Raw genomic sequence first — 23,582 nt, 5'->3', positions numbered from 1 at the left:
AGCCATGGCGAAGCAGTACGATGTGCTGTTCCGGCTGCTGCTGATCGGGGACTCCGGGGTGGGCAAGACCTGCCTGCTGTGCCGCTTCACCGACAACGAGTTTCACGCCTCGCACATCTCCACCATCGGTAAGGGGCGGTGGCCCCAGGGCGCCCCACCCTCCCCGCCGGCGGCCTCGCTCCGGCGGGCGCCGCATCCCCAGCCCGGGAGGTATTGTCCGCCCTCGGGAGGGAGCCGGTGGCGCGGGAGGCCAGGGCCAGAGGAGAAATCCCAGAAGGAGCAGGCCACCGGCTGGGGACCTGAGCCGAGGTGCCCGCAGGTGAGGGGGTCCCCGCTGCCTGCCGTCAGGGACAGGGGTAGGCTCTCCCGCCTCTCGCTGGGCCGAGAAAACGGGGGCGAGTGTAGGCCCAGGTATCCCCCGAGCTGGGGCCTCGAGAATCACAGTCACCGAAATGACATCCCACACCCCAGGTGGAGAGGGGGAGGGGACGTAAAGCTTGTGCTGGGTGAAAGGGATTCAGGGTGGGGAGCCGAGTCACTGAGGTACCCTCAGTTCAGGGATGACCCAATGTGGGGTCAGGATGGGGAAGAGAGGAGGAAGGAGGGGTCCAAGGGGTCGGGTTTCCAGGGCAGAGCTGAGAAGGTAAGCCTGGAGGTGGGACACCTGGAGGAGGGCATAGATAAGGTGAGAGAGGGACAGCTAATTGGCTGAAACATTTGTTTTGAAGAAGGAACGTCAGGAGTACTTGTCCAGACCAGGGGATCAGAAGGCAGGCAGGAACCCTTAGAGTACATCTTCGATCTGGCAATGCAGGAACCTGTGGTTACAGGGACAAGGCCTAGTGGCATCCCGGACAAGCGCTGTGATGGGGTCACCTATTCTGGAGGTGGGTCCATGGCCTTTCCTTTGAGAAAGTCTCTCCATCATGGGCCCTAAGGGGCCCCTTCCTGGGGAGATCTGAGTTGAGAGAACTCCACCCACACCTAACAGGATTCAGCCTCTGCACTCCCAGGCCCCTGGAAACACCTGTTGGTGGGCTGGTCATCCAGTTGGGATGCTCTCCTAGAAGCCCCTGCTGCCGTCAGGGAGGGCCCCAGCTCTCAGCTTCCTCTTGAGGGTTTGTCTCCACCCCACCCTTCCTCCTCGCCCCCCCCCCCCGCCAAGAGAAAAGAGGGAGAAGGTAGATACAGCCAGAAGGAATGGAGCCTTGTGGTTAAGAGGCAGGCTTCATTGTCAGGCAGACCAGGAGACCACACTTTGGGGCAACATGACCTTGAATATCACTTAAGCTTCTGAGCTTTAATTTCACATCTGTAGAATGGGAATAATAATAGAACCTACCTCCCAAGGTTTTGTAAGGATGAAGTGGGATAATGTGTGTGAAACACTTGGCACAAGAAATTTAAAAATATGCAAAAGTTAGAAAAAATTCCTTTTTTTCCAGGCTTGTTTTTTTTCTTCCCCCCCCCCCCCCCCCCCCGCCAAGAGAAAAGAGGGAGAAGGTAGATACAGCCAGAAGGAATGGAGCCTTGTGGTTAAGAGGCAGGCTTCATTGTCAGGCAGACCAGGAGACCACACTTTGGGGCAACATGACCTTGAATATCACTTAAGCTTCTGAGCTTTAATTTCACATCTGTAGAATGGGAATAATAATAGAACCTACCTCCCAAGGTTTTGTAAGGATGAAGTGGGATAATGTGTGTGAAACACTTGGCACAAGGTCAGACACACGGCGTGAAGCTGGATAAATGCTGCTTGCTCTCACTATTGTCATTAGTGAGCTCTTAGGGTCTCGTTGTCTCTTTGCTTCACTTTCTTCAAGGGAGTTAGCGTCAGGGAACAGAATGTCCATTTTTCTCAGGGGAGCTACAAAGGCAGGCTCCTAGGAGCTTGGGCTGGTCTACTGTTTGGATGAGAGACATTTCAGAGAGAGGGGTAGGGTAGAGACAGAGGGCTGTGTGCTCAGGGGAGGGCTCAGGAAAGAGGCAGGTGTTGGGGAAAGGCCTGGGAGTGAGCAAGGGAGTGGCTGAGGAATGAGATGGGGTATGAGGACAGGTTGCAGGCTTGGGGACAAAGGGCAGCAGGTTACCACTTAAGGAAACTTGCAGTGGCTATCCTTGGGACGGGCCTGTTTCTGGGAGCTGCTGAGCTATCTGCAGAGGGCTGTGGGCTGCCTGGGGGCCCCTGGCTTTTGCCTGAAGAACAGTTTGCACCTAAGTGTCCTGGCCACGTTGTGAGTCTTAGGAGTGCCCTGAACTTTTCCCTTTGACAGCTTTACTTCCCCACCTCATTTCAGAAGCTCTTGCTTAGCACTGTGGGGAGTTAGCCTCTCCTGGGAGACAAGTGTCCCCCTTCCTGGCAGAAGGAAGGAACCCTATTTGTAAGGAACCCTTACAAATGAGGGAACCCTATTTCTAGACTACCAGGATAGCCCTTCTGAGGCTCATGCTCTCCTTAAAGACAGTCCCTCTCCCCACTCCTCTTGTCCTTGACCCTTTTCCAATCTTTTCACCTTGTCATCTCCCTCTTAGACACCTTCCTGCTAAGAGGTGAATGCTGGATGGGTCACAGGGACCTCCTCAGAGGTGAGTCAGTGAACAGGGAGGGGGTATCTCCACAGCACCCTCTCCCTACAAGGCGCTTGGTATATTGACCTAAAACCTGAAGATGGTCCCCAACATTCTTTCTCTGCTTCTGATGGCCGGGTCCCCCTTTCCACAGGACACAGAGGACTCTTTAGGAGTTTGGATTCCATGGAAGAGAAAAAAACCTCTTTCTTCACATCAGCCATTTTTAATCTGCCACACTGGTTTTCTTAGATGCTTTCCTATTTAAAGCTTACTGAGGGACTTGTGATTCTCCCTTGTCTTGGATGTGTTTTTCAACATTAACTAAAACTTAAGGGAAAGAGTTGGATGGTCAAGAAAAGAATTTTCCTTATGTAATACCGAAAGTTTCCCAAGGAGATGGAAGGGGCAACCAGGAGACAAATCAAGGAAATGAATGCTACAAAGTCATATTCATTAATTTATCCATTTATAAAAGGTGTGTGTCCTGTGGACTAGGCTCAGTGCTAAGACCTGGAGGTTCCAACATGGATAATACACACAGTCCCTGCTCTCAAGCTATGCCTAAACCCATTCTTTTACCATGCTGGGCACTGATCTAGGCACCTTTCCTGGGGGATTTTGATTTTTTTTTTTTGTGAATGAGGCAATTACTGCTAAGACAGAGTTCAGATTCTTGGCTCAGGTTGATAGCACCTAGGCTGGCACTTTTTGTGATTTACTGTGTACTCCACTTACTGTATAAGAGCCTGTGACATTCCAGAGAAGAGCCTGCCAGGGAGCAGTGAGACCTCCCAGGTAGACTGAGGCACTGACCGTCCCCCTGTCCTTTCTGGCCTGCAGATGGGCAGGTGGCCTTGCAGTTGACTGCCATGGGCATCCCCTTCCCATCTAGTTGTGCTGGCCCAGATGGGGTTGGTACAGAGGGGACAGTCAGGCCTTGATGTCCTCTGCCTACAGCTATTTCCTGACAAGGCTCTTTTACCTGGTAAACAAATTAATTGAGCATTCACTACAAAGCAGCAGGCCAAGCATTTTGGAAACATTTTGAAGTCTACTTTCTCTTGCCCACAGAAGCCTATAATCGAGTTGGGGAGGCAAGACATACACAGGCAAAAAAGAGCTATTGCCAAAATGAGATAAGACATCTGAAAGTACTTGCTGAAGCACTCTTCAAATGTAAAGGATTGATTATGATCACTACTGTTACTCTTAATGAAGGTCTCAGTGGTTATCAGAAGCTAATAAGACGTGCCATGAGGCAGCTGGTGAGTGGCGATGGGACTGATGAGCTATGGCTGCGGGGAAGAGCTGTTGGAGGTCGGGGAAGGAGAGAGGCCCCTGTGGACGGGAACCAGCTGGGAAGACTGAAACCTCAGCCATCAAGTGTGGGCTGCTTGTCAGGTGGTTCCTGTAGTGGAAGGAAGCAGATGGAGTGACATGAGCAGAGATAACAGAGGTGGGAGTTGAGTGGGCGTCCGTGGGACTCAGGGCAGTCTAGCTGCAACAGAAGGGAGTTCGTAGAAAAAGTGTGAGAACATTCCTCTGTTTGTCTCTGTCTCTCAAACTGTAAGTACCTTGAGGGTGAGAGCAAATCTTATTCCTCTTTGTTTTCATTGTCCCTAGTACAGGGCCAGCCATATCTCAACACATGTTGTTAAATGAATGAATGAATGTCGGGGCTAGTTGGCAGAGGGCGTCGAGGGCCTGGCTCAGGAGGTGGAACCCGAGCCTTAACAGTGGTAGAAAAGCTTTTGAGCAGGGTACTTATGACATTAAATGAAAGATGAAGTTAAGACTTGAAGCAAGGACACCAGTCAAGGGTTGTGGCAGTATCTGAGCATGAAGGAGCCTCTCAACTGGTTCCTCCTCTCTTTCCCCTCCCACCCCCTCCTTTGGCACCAGCACCAACCTTCACACAGTCACCTGTCCTAGCTCTGTCCAGAAGTGGGAGGTGGTTCAAACCCAAACCGACCAACCTGTCAACTTCTGAAAGGGTCTCATGTGACCTGTGCTGTCTGCCCAGGCAAGAAGATGTCCTACATGGACATCTCTCTTCAGGGGAACTTTGATGACCTTTCTTCATGGTGGCCAGAAGCGAAATGTAAGCCAAACTGAAGGGACTGCCCAGGAGTTGGTTTTCTTCCTCCCATCCTTGGTCTTCCCTGAGTAGACCTGCCACTTGGGCTGTGGACCTTTTGTTTTAAAGGCTGCCTTTGGGCTGCACCCCTTCTGGGTGAGGAGAAGACCACGGCCTGTGATTTTCCAGCTGGACTGGTTGGACAGCTTGGACTGCTGTGGTTTCAGGGCTGCTTTCTCAGGCTAGGTTTGCTCCACAGTATCACCTTTCTCAGGAAGTTCTGTTGGAACTGGCTCTGGCTGCCTGGGGCAAGGACTTGTGGCAATGGAGGGGAAAGAGAAGGTGAGGGAAGGACCAGGGGGGCTAGATCTGAGCCTGGAATTGAGTAACAGACATGGGGTGAATGCTTGGGCATTTCTGTCCTGGGGTCAGCAGGTTTTGAGATGGAGGTACTGTGTAGAAATGCAGTGTGACCTTGCGGGAGGGTCAAGGCTGGGTCTGTGTGCTCCCCTGTGTTGCGTTGGCAGGTCTTAGCTCCCTGCCAGCCCTCAGGCAGCCTGAGACCAGTCCCTTTCTACCCTGCTCCCTAGGCCCTGTAGAAAGGCAGGGAAGGTGAGAAGAGATGAGTAGAATGGAAAGAACCCAGACTGACATGCACATTCCCATGGGCTTCCTGGCTCTTTGACCTTCAGACACTTACTTAACATCTTTGTGTTTAGTCTCTGCATCTGTACATTGAAGATGGTAACAGAATCCTTCTTAAAGTTTGTTGCGAAGATTACAGAGGCTAATAGATACAAAGCCCTTGGCTGAGCCCTCAATAAAATGGTAACTGCTATCATTATGTTATTATTCCTACTGGTAAGAATGTTATAGAGGAGAACAAACTGTCAATAATGTGCTGTGAGGCCATCCTCTCCATCACTCATGTATTCAGTCACTCTGGCACTATTTACTGAACACCCACTATGTGCCAGGTGCCATGCAAGGAGCTGGGATACAGGGTGAACTAAAAAGTTAGAAATCAGGGAGCCGTCTTCTATTCCAGAGGAGCACACGAACAGGCTCTGTGTTTCATTTCAGTTTCTGTTCCAATACCCGCCTTGCCCTGGCAGCACCAGTGTCTGAGAAGGAAGAGTGAGTTCAGGAGGAGGTACAGAGGAGTGAGGTGACCCGAGAGGATGGGGGTGGCTCTTCCTCAAAGCTCAGCCCTCTGCCAGGTGTCGCTCTGCCTCAGGCCTCCATCCCTCTTTCTGACACAGGCACAGACCCGGCTTCCCACCCTTTCCCCAAAGACATGATCCCTGGGAATGAACATATCTGACACCCGCAGAGGGTTGTGGCTGTTCTGTGCATCCGTGCCACTTTCACAGAGCTGCAGATTCACCCACGGCTTGGAGCACCCCATTCCCTCCTGCCTCCCTGCACGCCCTGGTTTCTCTTCCTTCCTTTTATGCCCCCCTAGCTCTTTCCCCTCCTCAGACAGGTTGGTGATGCGCTTTATAACATGACAGTTGATATTTTGCCATTGGCCTTCTACCCTGATAGCCAGCTCTTCTCAGAGTGCCTTCCTCTGTAATCTAATATTTGAGCCTGTTTCCCTGTAAAACTGCCAGTTTCCTCTATAGGCTTCTGACCTCTCCGTGGCTCTTCTGCCTGGTCAGTGAGCTTTGTCAAGGGGGAACAGGGCTCCCTGGACATCTAATTCCTCCCACTGAGGAGGAAAGAGCCAATCATCAATCTGGTGCTATAACTGGGAAAACTGAGGCCCGAGAGAAGGAATGACTCCCATCTTGCATGCAGGTGACCCAAACTTGAGCCATCTCCTGTCCTCCAGTTTCTGCAGACTGGCTTTGGGCACGCCCTTGTTCAGCCCAGAAGTCCCTTCCACAGCTTTCCGAGTAGAGCCTCTCTCCTGTGAGCCCAAGGGTGAGTGCCCTCCCAGCCTATGTGAGGGCTCTGGCACTAGGGACTGCTGGGCCCCTGTGCTGGCACAGTCTGCTTCCTGTGCACAACCCCCGATGGAGATGCAGGGGCCTGTGACTGAGGAGTCCACGTGGGGGACCTCGGAGGATGAGATCTGAGTGTTGCCTGCATGTTGCCATTTTGATAACACGTTTACTGAGAACTCTGTGACCATGACACTGTGATCTATAGAGAGGGCCAACAGTTGAGTTTGAAATGTGAGTTATTCCCTGATTGCTCTTCCCTGATTAAAATTCTCTCTCCACTGATCTTTTCTTCTGGCATATACTGATTTCATTCATTCATTCGCTTGCTCAGTCATTCATTTTTTCTTTCATTTATTCAACTTCGTTGAATAATATTTCATGATCTACCTCGTGCCAGGCAATGAGAACATGAAATGAACGAGATGCTGCTTTGCTCTCTGGGAGCTCACAGTGTAGTTGGGGGGAGTCAGGCATCCAAACAGACAACCAGAATATTATGCAAAAGGAAGGGCAGAAAATCCCTCCTGGGGACACTGGTGAAGGCTTCAGAGGAAGTGACATTTGAGTGGGGTCTTGAAGACTAAGTAGGGTTCCCCAGGGGACAAAGTGCTGGAGGAGGCACACATCTTCTCCCCTGGAGGAGGTGCTGTGAAAAACACCCCAAGATCAGAGCTGCTGCTCTTCAGATTTGCTGGGGCCAGCTGGTCGTGGCCATGCCACAGTCATGCCAGCTTAAGTTCAAGTAGGTCCTTGCTAGGAGTTTGCCTTGCTGGCTCTACTTAAGGGCAGATACATCTGGAGGCCCTGTCCCTTCCAAGATGTTTGCTCTTGAGGATCCAAGCCCCAGTCTCTTCCTCCCTGAACCTTTTGCTGCCAGCCAGCACAACCCTGCCTGGAAGCAGGCTCAAAGGAGGGAGGCTGGAGGAGTGACTGGTCAATGGCCTGGCAGGTCTTGATTAGCCAGCAGTAGGCCCAAGGTGGTGAGGCCCAGGTCCAGGGGTAGCTGGAGCATACTGCACGTATCACCAAGGCTCTCTGGAGGTCTGTGCACATGGCAGTAGGAAGAGCGAGGGGAAGGGAAGCAGTATTTCCTGAGTACCTGCTCTGTGTACCTGCTGTGTGATGCATGCTGTGTATGCAGATCTCATCATAAAGTGAGGCGAGGGGTTCTGAAGGTGGCCTTGCTGGTGTTTGAGAAGTTTCTTGATGCATTCTTCAGGCTAGAGCCTCCAGACAATTGTATACACATGTGTGTGCGCACACGTGCACGTATGAGGTTCCCCATGAGAGCCAGGAGAAGGGAAGGGCCTTGCCATGGTTTCCCCATTGGTAACAGAGGAAAGAATAATATTGGTCCCTTTTTCACTTCTCTTCCAAGTTTGACTGAAATGTGTTCCTACCTTAGGATATTTGCTGTTTCCTCTCCCAGGGCCCTGATCCTTCAGATCTTCTCTCTGCTGGTACCTTCTTGTTATTCAAGTCTCAGCTCAAATGTCATCTCCTTTAAAAGGTCTTTGACCAGCCAATCTACAGCAGCTTGCACACGGGTCTCCTCATTCTCTACTGCATTATCCTGCTTTTGCTTAACATCCACTCTCTGAAATTATGTATTAGTTACTTATTTATTATCTGTCTTCCCTAGAAGAATGGAAGCTCTCTGACAACACAGATCTTCCTGTATTATTCATTGCCTGTCCTGTAGTGCCTAGCTTAGTTCCTGGCACATAATAAGCATTCCATAACAGTTTGTTTCAGTGAATGAATGAATGCATTTTCCTACAGGACTTTTGCTTTTCCCTGAGGGAAGTCATAGGTAGTATTTGTTCCTTGGGACTCATGAGACAATGAGAAGCTCTCTCTGCGAGGCATGTGTTTGGGACTGTGAGAAGAGGGGGGACTTCTGCAAGGGGTGAAGTGTTTCCATAGCTTTTAGCTCTTCTGCTCAGATGCATGTCATAGGAGAAGCTCAGACATAGCAGGAGTGAGAAAGTGGCTCCCATGACCCCTGTGCAAGTGGGATCTCCTTGGTGCATGCAGAGATGAGGAGTCGGTGTCTTAGACTAAGGTCAGTGTTGCCTGTCGCTCAGGGTCACTACTAGTGTCAGATGATGCCCATCAGCTCAGCCAGGCTTCTGCAATGACCTCTGAGGACCAGCTTAGCAGCCAGGTGCTCTGGAGTGAGGAATTTCTAAGGCTCAAGCACCAGGGCCATACTTTCCTTCCAGCCTTGTTAGAATCACTATTTGCCTGGGAAACCCTTGAACATGATAACAGTCCCCAGGCTCCTGGGTCCTGGGTTTCCAACGACTTACCCTTCAAGATTTTCTGTGAAGGTGGTGCTCTCCAGAGTCATCCTGTTCCCCTTTTTGCCACTGTCCTTGTATGTTGAGGGGGTGTTTGTGTGCATCTGTTTGAGTCTTGAAAAAGAAATCTCCAGTACTTCTTGTGGGTGGATACCTGAATCAGAGCCTTTGACCCAGTACTCTTGAGGTTAAAACACAGTGAAAGGATCAGGATTCTATCTGTCAAGACCAGGGCCCCGGGCCGGCCCGGTGGCGCAGTCGGTAGAGTGCGGCGCTTGGGAGTGTGGCGGCGCTCCTGCCGAGGGTTCGGATCCCATATGGAGCCCGATCCGCTCACTGGTTGAGCGTGGTGCAGGCGCGACACCAAGGGTTGCCATCCCGTTACGGTCACGAAAAAAGACAAAAAGGAAAAAAAAAAAAAAGACCAGGGCCCCTTCCTTTATTTCTGCTTCCTGTCACTTCTGGAGCGAGGTGGTGCGAATGCTGACCAATGCATTTGTACAGAGAGCCGGGGTGCACCTTTTCCCCAGAATGAAGCCAGCATGAGGGACATTCAGTCTGCAGTTCCACAGAGGAGAAAGTCAGTTGGTGTGTAGTCTAACCGACTGCATGAGTCACCAGACAGGAAAAAGAGGGACACAGCTAGTGGCAGGTTTGGGGCAAAGTTGCCCGCCCCCTCCCCTCACCTAATTGCTGTGAGGCACACTGCCAGGACCCTTTCTCTTGAGTCCTTTCTTGAGCTTTGTCGCTTAGCTTTCCCTCTGTGTTGTTCTCTCCCTATTCTTAGCCTCCCACGTCCCTCAGTGAGGGGGAAAATGATATTATTGGTCTCCTGATACATTTTTTGCTGAGAGAAGGTTTTGAAATAGGGATTACTATGATGCCTTATCTGGTGTGGCAAAGTCAGGCAGCCACCTCCCTCTAGGGTCTGCCTTTCCTAAAGTTTGTCTTGGTGGTTCTCAGGGTTGACCTCTTTGTAGTGACCTCCTGCCACAACCCCCAGGAGCTCCAGGTGTCCAGCGCATGCTGGTTTCCTGCAGGGGGAGGGGAAAAGGGCATTCCTGGGGCTTGTGCTTGGTAACTGGAGCCAGCATAGCCCCAGAGATTGGGTGTCTGCCTTGGGTTTCAGGTATATTAAGTTGTTCCTTGTCATGGAGTCTCATTGCTAATGAAAAGGCTCAGGTCACGCTGCTGGTGCATTGGGCTGGGGTTGATCACAGTGATAACATTTGGCACCCAGAAGCAGCCCTGTTTCCACTGGAGCATGTGGCACTTGGCAGGCAGGCAAGCTAGCACCTGACATTAACCCATGCAGTGCTGGCTGTGGGGAGATGGGTGCTGGCCCACCAGTAGGCACACCCTCTGCCAGAATTTAGGTTGCAGCCAGACTCTGGGGGCCATTTGGGCTCCACAGTGGGTGGCATTTTCCAGCTTAGTGCTAGCTCTTGGCCTCGCCTCTGTGCCCTGCTCTTCATCCTCTCCCCAGCACAAGCCCCCTTCTGCTTCCCAAAGCCCTTCCTGTTCCCCAAGCTGTGGCTCTGCGTTCCCTTGTCTCATAATAGTTTCTTCAGCTAACATTTCCTAAAGCTCTGTGTGCCACACCCTGTGTCATGGGTTTTATGCCTCGTCTTATGATCCTCACAAAAATTCTGACATCAGAAATCGTCATCCCCATTTTACAGGTGAGGAAACTGAGGCAGAGGTTAACTGGCTTTCCCAAGAACAGGCAGGTAATCAGTGGTAAAGGCAGGGTTGGACCCAAACTCTGACCTCCCGATTGTGTTCTGAATGGCTGTGCTGCTATTTCTTGAGCCGCGCTTCCTCCGTGCTTTCCAGGGCTTTCTTGGGAGGCAGCAGTGATGAGAAGGAGTGTTCTTTCACCTGGCAGGGCCCTGTTTCCTACTTTCCACCATCATCACAGCACGTCCACTGCTAGACTGGGGAGGCAGTAATCTCTTCCCTGTTTGCCTGCCCAAGACATCTTGGGAGCCAAGTACGTACCAGGCTGTCTCCCCTGCTCCATCCCTGTGTCCTGCCCCAGCCCTCAGTGCCCAGAGGAGGAGGGGGCCTCACCTGTCCTCCCAGTTCTTTGATGGCAGTCGTGTCACTGCACTCCAGGGCTCCTGTGTGACCTGGCAGTCACTGGGGCTTGCTGCTGGAGAGGGAGAGGCCACACAGCCGGGACACAACAGGAAGAGCGGGGAGGCCTGGGGCTGCCTCAGGCCACGGCTGCGTGGTGAGGACAGCACCATCCACAGCGTATTGGGACCTGGCACTGTCGCTTAACTGAGTGAGGGTTCAGATGGCAGGAAACAAGTCCCTGCTCCTGAGCCATGGGCATTCATTTCTCCTATACTCTCTGGGGCAGGGAGATTCTACTCATGGAATTGCTGCTTTTTGTCTGGCACTATGCTGATAACAGAGGCAGAGATTTAAAAAACAAGCAAACAAACAAAAAAAAAAAACTTTGTCAAACACAAAATATATTCTCTGCCTCTTAGGTCCTACATGTCCAGTTTGAGCTAGAAGACAAAAACTTGGAGGCAGTAAGGAGCAGGGACTGTGGTCTTAGAAGTCTTCCTCCCAGCCCGTAGTTGAAGTGTCTTGCCCACCCACTTGGGGGAGCCATTAGGCAGCAGTGGACAGTCCCAGGCTGTGAATCTTTAGGCAATCCTGAGGCGCTCTTGGGTGTCATTAAGAAAAGGGGCACGTGCTGTGCGGATACCCGGGGGCCTAACTTGGGGTCTCCTCTGGACTGGAGGCTGTGCTAGGATCCAGTGCCTCAGCCCAACTCCAGCCAGCGTATTCCTCGTTTTTAGGCATCTCCGCTTCTCTCTGCACATCGTCTGTCTACTCATGCTTCTCTTGTTCCCATCGGGCCAGTCTCCTCTGCCCCATCTGCACAGAGCTGGTTTGACCAGCTTAGCCAACCTCCCTTCCCCCTGTGGGCCAGGGCACCTTGCGAGTCACTGGCAAGCCCACTGATGGTCCAGTTGGGAGCTGCTTCTCCACAAGGAACACACTGCACCCAGCTCTGCTTCCTTGAGCAGAGGCTTTGGGCTCAGCAGTTTTAGCCAGGAAGGGACACTGGATGTAGCAGACACTGTGACAGACCTATCTGATGTGCTGGGAAAAAAAATAATGAACTGTGCAGGATGCTTTGGGCACTTGGTTGGGAGAGGGCCCCATCTTCCTGACTCTCCCCCAACCTCTCCTAAAGTTTCCAAGAACCTCTGCGGTAACGGTTGTTTACTAAGAACTCTTAGATCATAATATTAACACCATATCATCTCACAAAAACTTGTACATGAATATCTGTGGCAGAATTATTAATAATAGCCCAAAGTGGAAACAACCCAAATGTCCATCAACTGAATAAGTAAAGTGTGGTGAATCTACACAACATCATATATTCAGCCACAAAAGAAGAAATAAAGTACAGCTGACCCTTGAACAACATGAGTTTGAACTGTGAAGGCCCACTTATACATGGATTTTTTCTTTTCTTTTTTTTTAAAAAGATGACCGGTAAGGGGATCTTAACTCTTGACTTGGTGTTGTCAGCACCATGCTCACCCAGTGAGCAAACCGGCCATCCCTATATGGGATCCGAACCCGTGGCCTTGATGTTATCAGCATCGCACTCTCCCAAGTGAGCCACAGGCTGCCCTTACATGGATTTTTTTTTTTTTTTTTTTTTTTTTTTTTTTTCTTTTTACCGGTAAGGGGATCTTAACCCTTGACTTGGTGTTGTCAGCACCACGCTCAGCCAGTGAGTGAACCGGCCGTCTGTATATGGGATCCGAACCCGGGGCCTTGGTGTTATCAGCACCGCACTCTCCCAAGTGAGCCACGGGCCGGCCCCGAAGTGGTCTGTCTGTTTCTTAACACTTCTGTTAAGCCTGGTCCTTTCTGTACCTGGGAAAGGAGGTAGACTCTCTTATAGGGACAAAGAGGTAGCCATGTCAGAGTGATGAATCTGAGCTTACTGGAATCATGAACTATCTCAAGGAGAAAGAAGTTCCCTGAAAATAGGTTATGGTGAGTGTCTTATTCAGTTTGGGCTGCTATAACAAAATACCTTAGACTGGGTAATTTAGAAACAACAGATTTATTGCTCACAGTTTGGGAGGCTGGGAAGTCCAAGATCAAGGTACTAGCAGACTCAGTGTCTGGTGAGGGCTGCTCTCCACTACAAAGATATGGCACCTTCTAGCTGTGTCTTCACAAAGGGGAAGGGCAGAAGGGGCAAACAAGCTCCCTCGGGCCTTTTATAAGAGCACTAATCCCATTCACAATGGCTGTGCCCTCATGACCAGATCACTTCCCAAAGCCCCACATCCCAACATTACTGCACTAGGGGTTCAGCATATGAATCTGGGGGGACACAGACGTTCAGATCATAGTGGTGGGCTTGTCCATGTGTGCCCACTGCCTCATTTCTAGACACCTCAAAATATCAAAACAGGTGGGGCTGTAGCAGGTGGAATGGAAAGCAGTAAGGTTCCTCAGCCTCAGAGGGTTGAGAAACCACTGGCCGAGTGCAGAACACCCTGGGTAGGTTTTAAGGGACCAGTTTTCCAGTTCTTGTTCAGCTACAGATGTGGGAACATGAGGACAGTACTTGGCCTCTCTGTGCCTCACGATAATAACACCCACTCCTGCCTGCTTCATAGGGCTGGCATGAGAGCCATGGCTCAGGATTCCATAGCTAAGGGGGTACTATAAAGTCAAGTACTACTGTGAGCCTAGTGTGTGGTTCTGCCTAGAGATGTGCCGGAGAGTGATTCTCAAACTTCAGTGTGCAAAAGATCTAGTAGGTATGGGTGAACCCTGAGAATTTGCATTTCTAACAAGCTCCTTATGATACTGGTGCTGCCTGGACTGGCAAGGGTACTGGACTAGCAAGGGACTGGACTGTGTAATCCCTTCTACATCAGGTTCTCTGGTTTGTTTTCCTGAATGCTCCCCAGGAAGCTCTTATCCAGCAGAGGGAAGTTAAGAGGGACACAACCAGGGAATGTCAGGTGCTTTACACACATTAATTTATATCCCATAACAACCCTTAGGAGGCAAGTGATAGTCTCATTCTACAGATAAGAAAATGGAAGCTGGAAGAATGGAAGCTTGCTCAAGTCACACAGCAAGTGCCGAACTAGGACTGTGGATCCAGGTCTTTTCTGACTCCAATGCCAATGGCTGTCTCTTCCACTACATTATAGCTCTCAAACTCCCCTCTACCTAAAAATCACCCACAGTGCTGTTAAAAATACAGGTTCCTGGGCCTCACTTGAATTATGATTCAGTAGGTCTAGGCAAGTCAGGGTAGCTGCATATTTAAAAAAAAAAATAACCACAGGTGATTCTAACGCTGAGGATGCAAAGCACACCTTGAGAAATAGAGGACTCCGGTGCCCTCTCTTGACACTTCAGGTGCAAAGCTTTTATTCATATGTAGTTCTCAAACTTAAGCATGTGTGAGAATCACCTGTCAAGCTTGTTGAAACACAGATTGCTGGGCCTTATCCCCAGAGGGTCTGGAATTTGCATTTCCAAGTCCTGGGTGATGCCGATGCCGCAGGTCTGGGGACACACTTGGAGAATCACTGTCCTAGAAGCTTGCTACTCAAAAGTATGACCCATGGGCCGGTAGCATCAGCTTCACAGGAAGCTAAATGCAGCATCTCTGGCCTTATCCCACAGCTAATGAATCGGAATCTGCTTTTAACACAATCCCCAGGTCTTTCGTGGGCACCTTAAAGTTTGAGAAACACTACCTGGGAGGTGGAGGCAGATGGAGAACATCTCTTCTTCCCATAGATACTAGAGGTGCACTGAGGAGGAGTGAGCTGTTAGGTGGTGCCCCGGAGGGAGCTGGTGAGGACAGTTGAGAGGTGAGACCTAAAGGACAGAAGACTCTTCCCCAAGGGAGGGCAGGGAGAACAGGAAAGTCTGAAGAAATGAAGCAGGCCTCAGAAGAAAGGCTTCATTGGGCAGCATTCATCTGGCCCATAAAGCAGTGGAGATGGGGTTCTATTGAGAGCACAGGGATGGGGAGGGGGCACTGGGGCTGAAGCCTCCAGCTAGGAGGACAGTGACTGGGGAAAGTGGCAGGTGAGCACACATCTGACTAAACAGTTGGCTGAGCAGCTGCAATAGTGTGCGAGGTGAGAAAGCGTGATGCTGTAGGGGACTAAATCAGGCCAATGTTTTGACGTTGTCCTGCAGTGCTCAGCAGTGGAAAAAACCAACAGCCGTGCAGGGACAGGGCAGGGGCCGCAGGGGCACAGGTTACTGCGGGCAGGGCTCGATTGGCAGGGTGGACACTGTGGAAGTTCTGGGTGTGTAGGAACAGATACTAGAAGGAATAGGTTGTACCCAAAGGTCCTCGGGCTATTGACCTTTTTTAAAATTTACAAAAAGTGGGGGCTGGGTGGCGAGGGAAAAATCCTTCAAAAGACATGGACTTACTCTGTTTCTTCCATCATATGTTAGTGCATGTGAACAGCCAAAATTTAAGCATTTTACTTCTCAGAGATGTTAAAACAAATTTTATTGGGTGGCCAGTAGGGCTTAAGTTGCAAGATGGTGGGCTATAACGGGGTGCTGTGAGCCCCAGAATGCCCCAGCCTTGGTCCCTGGCCACACAGTTAAGAACTGAGGGACGAAGTGAGAAGGAACCAAAGCCCAGCCTCACATCCAGTGTATTTTTATCTTCTTGTCAGTCCTGCCTCTTGTCACAGCCTCTTCTCTCATAGGGAGAAATTTCCCTTCATATTGGAAACACCTCTCCCAGCGAAGCCCTTCTCAAAGATCACAGGGAAACAGGAAACTAAGCATAGTTTAGTCTTCTGTGCCTGGTTAACACATAACTCTCCTCTCGTTCCCCCAAGAAACAGTGCAAGGGGTAGCATGGGCTCTGGCATAAATAGATCCATGTTTGAATCACGGCACTTGATGCGCTGACCTTGGGCTAGTTATTTACCTGTCTGGGCCTTTGTTTCCTTTTAACTAAGCTCTGTAAGGGCAGAAATCATGTCTTTCTCACCACTCTCTGCACTGAGCACTGTGCTGGGCACATAGTAAGTTCCCATAAATGGTTGTGGAATAAAGGAAATAAAACCTTTTGGGGCTAGCTGGTTAGCTCAGCTGGTTAGAGCGCAGCCTTGTAACACCAAGGTCAAGGGTTCGGTTCCCCTTACCAGCCAGCTGCCAAAAAAGAAAAAAAAAAAACCTTCTGTCTTCCCCTCTCCTTGTGACCACTTCTTACAAGGCACTGTCCTTGACCAGGCTTGTTAGGCTAGTTTGAGGATGAGCTAGGTTTATTATAAAATGAACAAAATTTCTGATTATTCTTGGAGGAAGGCACTATATCATGAAACAACTAGAATTTCCTGATTCCCTTCTATGCCAAGTATCAGGGAGAAGCAAGTTCCCAGTAACTGTCCGGGAAGGGAGTAATCACACTCCTCCTCCCACCAAGACCAGGTGCCTCTCTCCTTCCTCCCTCCTCCTGTCCACACTCTTTCTCTGGCAGAAGAATGGCTGCCAGACATTGCCCATTTCGAAAAGTACAGCTCGATAGATGTGAATCAGCTTGGGCAGGCAAAAATGATTCACGTCTGACTAACTTGATTTAATTCAGGCCATCCGTTCTGTATCTTTTTCTCTCTTGTAATTAAATGATGATTGGTCTCGATGGTGGGAGGGGAGAGATGGAATTTACTGTGTATTTGTGGAAAGCTGGGGACAGGATCGATAAGGGGAGATGTTTTCCCATTTGGCAAATAACTGATGCAAGGTGGCATGGCAGTGGCGTTGGGAATGCTGGCACCTCTGGGCCTTCTGGGCTGGCTGTGCAGCCTGCTGATGGACAGTCCAGACTCTGCCTTTACCGTGTTCCCCATCTGAAATCTGGTTAGTGATGCCCACGCCTGCCCTGTCTCCAGGGAGCACACGAAGACTCGTGCTTAATTAACCTTCTAGACACAGCTCTTGAATCACTGGGCACAGTGCCTGGGTACAGTGAAGGCTGGGGTGAGGCATGGTGGTCTAAACATCTCCCTTCCTCTCTCTGACATCACCCAGAGTCAAGCTTGTTTGCTGCTGGTGATGCTGACTTCTCTTGCTGCAAATTTCCCCAAATCTGTTTCTGCCCTGGGCTGGTTTGCCAAACCCCTTGTGTTTCCTGTGCTGTGGCAGCTTAGCTCTCAAGCCCTTGGGCAGAGGAGCTGTGTATTAGTCTGTTTCTTTTACTTATAACAAAATGCCTGAAACTGGGTGATGTATAAGAAAATAAAATTTATCACTAACACTTTCAGAGGCTGGGAAGTCCAACGTCCAGGGAACACATCTGGTGAACATCTTCTTTGGTGGTGGCTTTACAGCAACGCAGGGGTCTCACATGGCAGAAAGTGGTGGAGCAGAGAGAGAGAGAGAGATCCTCATGCACTCTCCTTATAAAGCTCTCATGCACTCTCCTTATAAAGCCACACCCATGACCACCATTAAACCATCAATTTAATCCCCTCCTCAAGGCCCCACCTTTCAATTACTTAATAGGATTTCCCACCCTCAATAGCTACAGTAGGAATTAAGCTTCTAATATGTGGACTTTGGGGAACACCATTCAGTCCACAGAAGGCTGAGAGCTCTGTGCTGCTTTGCCCCCCTCCCCCGCCCCCACTCCATGCCACACCTCGGCCTCTCCATCTGGTCATGTGATAGTCACTCACAAGCCCCTGCTGGGTGCCAGGTGCTGTACAAGTTTACAATGATAGCTGCAGTTCATTGTGCCAGGCACTGTGTCTCATCTGGTCTTCTGAGCATCCCTGAGATGACTGGTAACATGCCCATTTTTTTACTGATAAGGAAGTGAAGGCTCAGAGAAGCAGGGTGCCCAGAGTCATAGCTATGAGTTGAGTGGCCAGAGTCAGGATTCAAGCTCAGGCCTGACATCAAAGCCTGTGTTCCTTCTAGTAAACAACAATACCCCCTATGGTAATCAGGGGTTAGTCAGCGTCTGAGATCCACTGAGGCCTTCTCCTTGGTGGGCCTCTGCTAGGTGCCAGGGCTTCATACACAACCACGGGCTTGAAGTAGTCCTCTCTCTCCAGGGTCCATGTGCTTTCCCCACATCCACAGCAGCACTATTACCCCTCCTGGTTATTAAAGGGGGTGGGGAGAGAGAGAGAGAGAGAGAACAGGCATGTGGATTGCTATTCCTAGGGATTAGAATTTCGGGGAGAATAAACACAGGCAGTTCTCTCCAGAAGTGTAAATAGGAAGACTTCACACATGTGTAGAATGACACCCATTGTGGGTCTGTTCGGTGAGGCAGTGATGAAGTAGATCCCTGCATACTCACTCTGCCTCTGCCTGTGTCCCCTGAGTCCTTTACTGTTGGCAATTTTCTGCTCAGGGAGGTAGGGAAGCCCCATTCGAAGTGCCAGCACTTCCTTAGGTCAGCTTTTGGTTAAAGGATTACCTCATTCCACCTCTTTGTCAAATTAAACCAAAAGGAAATCTCTTCCCGTGTGAGTGTCCTGGGCCTTTCAGTTCTCAGTGGGTGCCCTTCCCAACTTTCTTGCTTTCTTCCTTTCTCCAGGTGTTGACTTTAAGATGAAGACCATAGAGGTAGATGGCATCAAAGTGCGGATACAGATCTGGTGAGTTGGGGAGGAGAAGGAGGAGGCAGACGGAGGAGGGGAGGACCTGGGCTGCTCCCTAGCCACCACTGTCCTGTGTGAAATCCCGAGGCTCTGGGATAACTGGCCACCTCTATGATGGAGAGAAGAGGAAGGTGCAGAAGCTCAGTCTCCTGCTTCTATGAACCTGAATCTCCAATCTCTTTCTTAAGAAATGTTACAGGATTGACTAAAAGTTCCCAAAGGGCAGGAGGTAAACTAACCATTGTGAATTTTTTTTTTAGAATCAGCCTTTACCGAACTGGCTGGTTAGCTCAGTTGGTCAGAGCACAGCCTTGTAACACTGAGGTCAAGGGTTTGGATCCCCATACCTGCCAGCCACAAAAAAAGAGAAAAAAAAAACCAAAAAGAATTGAAGAATTAGGCTTTACCCTTGGGCTGTGCGGCACTGTTTGTAGATTGGAAGGAGGGAGGGCTACAGACCCTGGTGAGAGTTTCCTCAGTACGGCATGGTGCAGTTTCCACAAGGAGCCACAGGGTGCTGCTGTGGCTCTCTGGCCTGAAGATCCTGGAAGCACTCACTGCCTTTGCCAGCATCAGGAGCTGCCTCCCAATTCCAGAATGAGATGGGCATTGCCTTCAGAGGTCCTATAGGGACTGGGAGTGTAGCAGCATCCCCCTCATCCAACCAAGTCTGGCCACGATGACCAAATTCTAGAGAGAGCTGTCCAAGGTTCAGTTATGGTTGTGGCTCTTAGTACAAATGATATAGTTGTCAGGAGGGGCTAAGGCCCTGCAGGCCTTGTTAGTGCCGGTACAGATGACCAGGTCTCTGACTGGAGAGTCAGGTGTGTTTGGATCCCCTTCGGGGTCAAAGCACCACTGCTTTTTCACCCCTCAGCTCCCCAGTTTTTTCTGCAAGGGCAGGGAGGTCTCCCAGCTCCTGCTCCTCCCCTTTGCAACTGCTTCCCTGGTCCCTGCTCCTCTGAGAGATTGGCTTTCTACTACAGGGACACAGCTGGACAGGAAAGATATCAGACCATCACAAAGCAGTACTATCGACGGGCCCAGGTAAGCTCCCTTTCCAGGGCTTAGAGGTGGGAAGCTGCCACCCACACTCCCAAATCTGGGTGTTTGAGATGTCTGTGCCACTGACCCCCAAAATAGGGCCCTGGGATTGCCTGCTGGGGAGGGAGCCTCAGGTCAGCCTCTCAGTTGTTCAATGATCCACCAGTTATTCTCAGAGCATTTACTGTAGGCTGGTTCCCCATCCCCTCCCCCAACTTCCACCCTCCACCCTAGGTCAAAGACCCAGGTCAAAGCACATGGTGCCTTCCTATCCCAGAAAGTTCTGTGACAGGCCAGGAAGAGACAGCTGGGGAGGTGGGGTCTGGGAGCAAAGGAGATGTTTCTGGATGCTAAGGGTCCTCATTATGCTAGCAAGGAGGAAGGAGAGTGGGACCCAGCATTTAAGGAACCATAGCCCCTCTGGCTCCAGGACTATACACTCTCTGTGCATCCACCTCCTCATCTCTTTTTCTTTCCCAGGGAATATTTTTAGTCTATGACATCAGCAGCGAGCGCTCGTACCAGCACATCATGAAGTGGGTCAGTGATGTGGATGAGGTAGGAGCTGCAGCCTCAGTGACAGGGTGGGGAAAGAATGCCTCAGAGGGGCAGGCAGGGCCAGGGCTGGAGGAAGAGTGGGGCTCTCAGAGCTGGTGCACAAATGCTGTCAGGACACCTTGCTCTCCATAGTCCCTGAGGAAGACCTCTGGGTGAGTCAGACATGAGGGAGAAGCCAAAGCTGCCTTGCCCTCCTGCTCTGTTCCCTGCCAGGCCTCCATGGCTGTGCCCTCCCCAGAAACAAGCTAGTTCCAAGCCTGTCCTGTGAGCAGCTTCCTTCCTGCAATCTCAGGAGCAGGTGGAGTTGCAGACTGGGGTCTGGTCCTGGCTATGCACAATAGCTGTGGAGCTGTGGGCAAGCCATTTGAGCTGTCTGGGTCCTCAGTTCCTGCTCTGTAGAACGGGGGCCAGACTTAAGTCCAATGTCCTTTCTAGCTCAGATGCCAGTCATCCAACCAAAGGAGGCATTAGTTTTAGCTAGAGCATCCTCTACCCTAAGCTGTCCCGTGACACTCCTGGGGTCAGCCATGGTACTTGGAGGGGCCTAGCACCTGCATCCAGACAGAACACTCTGTCCCTATGGCTCTTGAACTTCGTGGTGGTTTGGAGGCCAGTGTAGACTATGGGGGGAGATGAGTGGGAAGAACAGCTCTCACTGGTAGGTCTGCCTGTCCTCTGTCCTTAGTATGCACCAGAAGGTGTCCAGAAGATCCTGATAGGGAACAAGGCTGATGAAGAGCAGAAGCGGCAGGTGGGAAGAGAGCAAGGACAGCAGGTAAAGTAGGGGAGTGGACTAGCTGAGTCCACCTTGGGTCTCTGGGGAACTTCCAGGGCAGTCCTGAGAGTGAGACCCAGCAGTCTGTTCACCGTCCTCGGGTCCTCTCACACCTCCCTCAGCATCCTAGAGCACACTGTGAGTGGCCATCCTTGAGCGTTTGCACATTATCCTTCAGGATGGTGATTTGGGTTCATCCAGAAACAACACCCTCTTAGGCAGCAACTTTCCCACGTCCAAGTCCCCCAAAGCAGGATTCCACTCTGCTTAAGAGATCATCCTCATGATAGTGATGAGAAGGGCTTCAAGTTGCAGACTTTTCTCTAACAGCATCCAGGTACAGCTGCCATTGTACAATCAGAAAATGGACCTCCCATACCACCCCCTACACACATTCCCGTCCTGTCCTCATGCCTGGAAAGATGTAGGAAGGAAAAAGAGGGACGTCAGAGAAGCCCCAGGGGCAGAGAAGGTGGGAGGATGGCGTGGAGGGCATGTCCGAGCCCGTGGGGAGACCATCCTCCCAGAGCACAGAAGGAAAGTTTGATATTTTTACTGTATGTGTTAAGCAAGTGCTTTTTGGTGTGTGACCCCATTTAATCAATCCACAACCTTGGATGATAGTGCCCTTCCTAGCAGAAGATGAAGCTGGGGCTTAGAGAGAATAAGTAACTCCTTCAGGGTTGTGCAAGCTGTTAAGTGGCAGCACTGGTATTCAAGTCTGGGTCTGTCTGACTTGACTCCAAAGCCCATGTTTTTCATTAATACACCATACTGCCAAAACATTTTGGTGTCTGTCTCCTGATGGATGATGTGTGTGTGTTGGGGGGGGGTGTGGGTGAGGGTTGGAAGAACGGGTAGGTGTATTAGTGGAGCATCTTCCCCATTCTCTGCTAGCCTGTGTCTTGGAAGGAGCTCCCAGTGTCATCTGAGAAGTTGTCTACTCTGAGAAATTATCACATCACAGCATGGCCCATGAGTGCAGTGGCAGGAGTCTGTGCTGGGTGGTGTGGGCACCTCCCTTCCCTTACTGACTCTCTTTCAGAAATGTCCTTCTCTTGCAGCTGGCTAAGGAGTATGGCATGGACTTCTATGAAACAAGTGCCTGCACCAACCTCAATATTAAAGAGGTGAGCGCTCTGCAGACCGGTTGCTCTGTCTCTCTGGCTGAGTCCAGCAGATGGGGAGGCCAGAGGAGGGCATGGCAGACAGGAGCCCAGATGATATGGGACCTTGCCTCTGGGTTGCCAGGGGAAGAGGAGGAGACATTGGGCTAACGTGTGCCCCTTGGTTTCCCAGTCTTTCACGCGTCTGACGGAGCTGGTACTGCAGGCCCACAGGAAGGAGCTGGATGGTCTCCGGACACGTGCCAGCAATGAGTTGGCATTGGCAGAGCTGGAGGAAGAGGAGGGGAAACCTGAGGGCCCAGCGAACTCTTCAAAAACCTGCTGGTGCTGAGGGTCCTGTGTGGGGCACCCCACATGACAACCCCCTTCCCTCAGAGGCCTGTGGGCAGACAGGGGAGCCTGGGCTTTGCCCTGCTGCTGTCCTCGCATTTGATGACCCTGGTGACTATCAGTAGCTGCTACGCCCCCCACCTGGTCCTGAGAACAGCTCTGCTGTCACCTCCTAGCAGCCTCTGTCCCCAGCCCCTCTACCCTGGAGTGGATCCTCAGCCTGTTTCCCCAGCCTTGGGCCTGCTATGACCCCGCCATATGCTGCAGGCACAGTCTCACCACCCTGAGCTCCCCAGATGGTGGCCGTGGCTGGAGTCAGGGCCACTTTAAGCCTCCTTCTTTCTCAGCACATCTGTTTCCTCTCTGCTTCCCACTCTTTCTCTGTCCCCTTTCCCCCCAGAGTGTTTTGTATCAATACCCCTCATCCCTTTTCCCTGTGTGTTCTGCTGTGTGGCTGCTGGTGCAGCTTTTCCCTTCCTTCCTAACCCTGTCTGAGGGAATGGACCCAGGTTCATGGGGATATTCTATCCTCTACTCCAGAGAGAACACCCACCCCCCAATTTGTGGGTGGGGCAAAGGCTACAGGGTGCTTCCTCCTGCCCTCCTCGCTGCCCCGTCTTGTGCCATGGGCCTGCCTCACCAGTGACCTTGGGAAGTGGAACATTAAGGTAGGAAGGAAAAACCAACCTGGTGGTCCTCAAGCCTGGGGCTGTCCTACTTTCACCTGCTCCCTGCCTGAGCTGTGGCCTTGCTTGGCTGCCCGCCTGCCTCTTTGGAGAACTCAGCTCAGAGGCAGATGCTTCAGAGAAGGAAAAAAATGATGAGAGGTGGCAGGGATAAAAAGTCACCTCCATTCTCTACCTCCCATGCAGTGTGTACACAATTTTTCTCGACCTGGGCTCCTGAATTTACAGATGTGGACCAAGGCCTGAGGGTCCTACAGGGGCAAGGAAAACTCTAGGGTCACTGACACTGTCTAGCCAACCATGCACTCCAGAAAGAGGAGCATTTGGAAATGAAGGACCTGCTCCTGCACAGCAGGTTAAGAGGAAGAGAAAGCAGGCCAGGGACAGCATTTTGCACAGCACAGGGGAATATGGCATCACGGGGCCTCCTGGGCCCATCTTCCATTCCCTGTGTAAGAAGAGCATTTGCCCAGACTTCCTGGCAGAGG

General features: G+C 51.1%; 1 protein-coding gene across 1 annotated transcript; it reads left to right on the top strand.

The window, feature by feature from the left end:
• The first annotated feature begins 4 nt into the window (after positions 1–4).
• RAB15 (RAB15, member RAS oncogene family) lies at positions 5–22,366 on the top strand. The gene is given in 7 exon segments (XM_008585652.1): positions 5–128; positions 18,511–18,571; positions 19,561–19,621; positions 20,099–20,328; positions 20,862–20,951; positions 22,016–22,081; positions 22,251–22,366. Coding segments are annotated over 7 exon segments (648 nt in total). The 3' UTR covers positions 22,267–22,366.
• The last annotated feature ends 1,216 nt before the right edge of the window (positions 22,367–23,582 follow it).

This window comes from Galeopterus variegatus, unplaced genomic scaffold, assembly GCF_000696425.1.
Source record: "Galeopterus variegatus unplaced genomic scaffold, G_variegatus-3.0.2 Scaffold3655, whole genome shotgun sequence".
NCBI lineage: Eukaryota > Metazoa > Chordata > Mammalia > Dermoptera > Cynocephalidae > Galeopterus > Galeopterus variegatus.
Note: the sequence above shows the minus strand (reverse complement) of the source record. Positions and strands in the feature narration are given on the sequence as shown.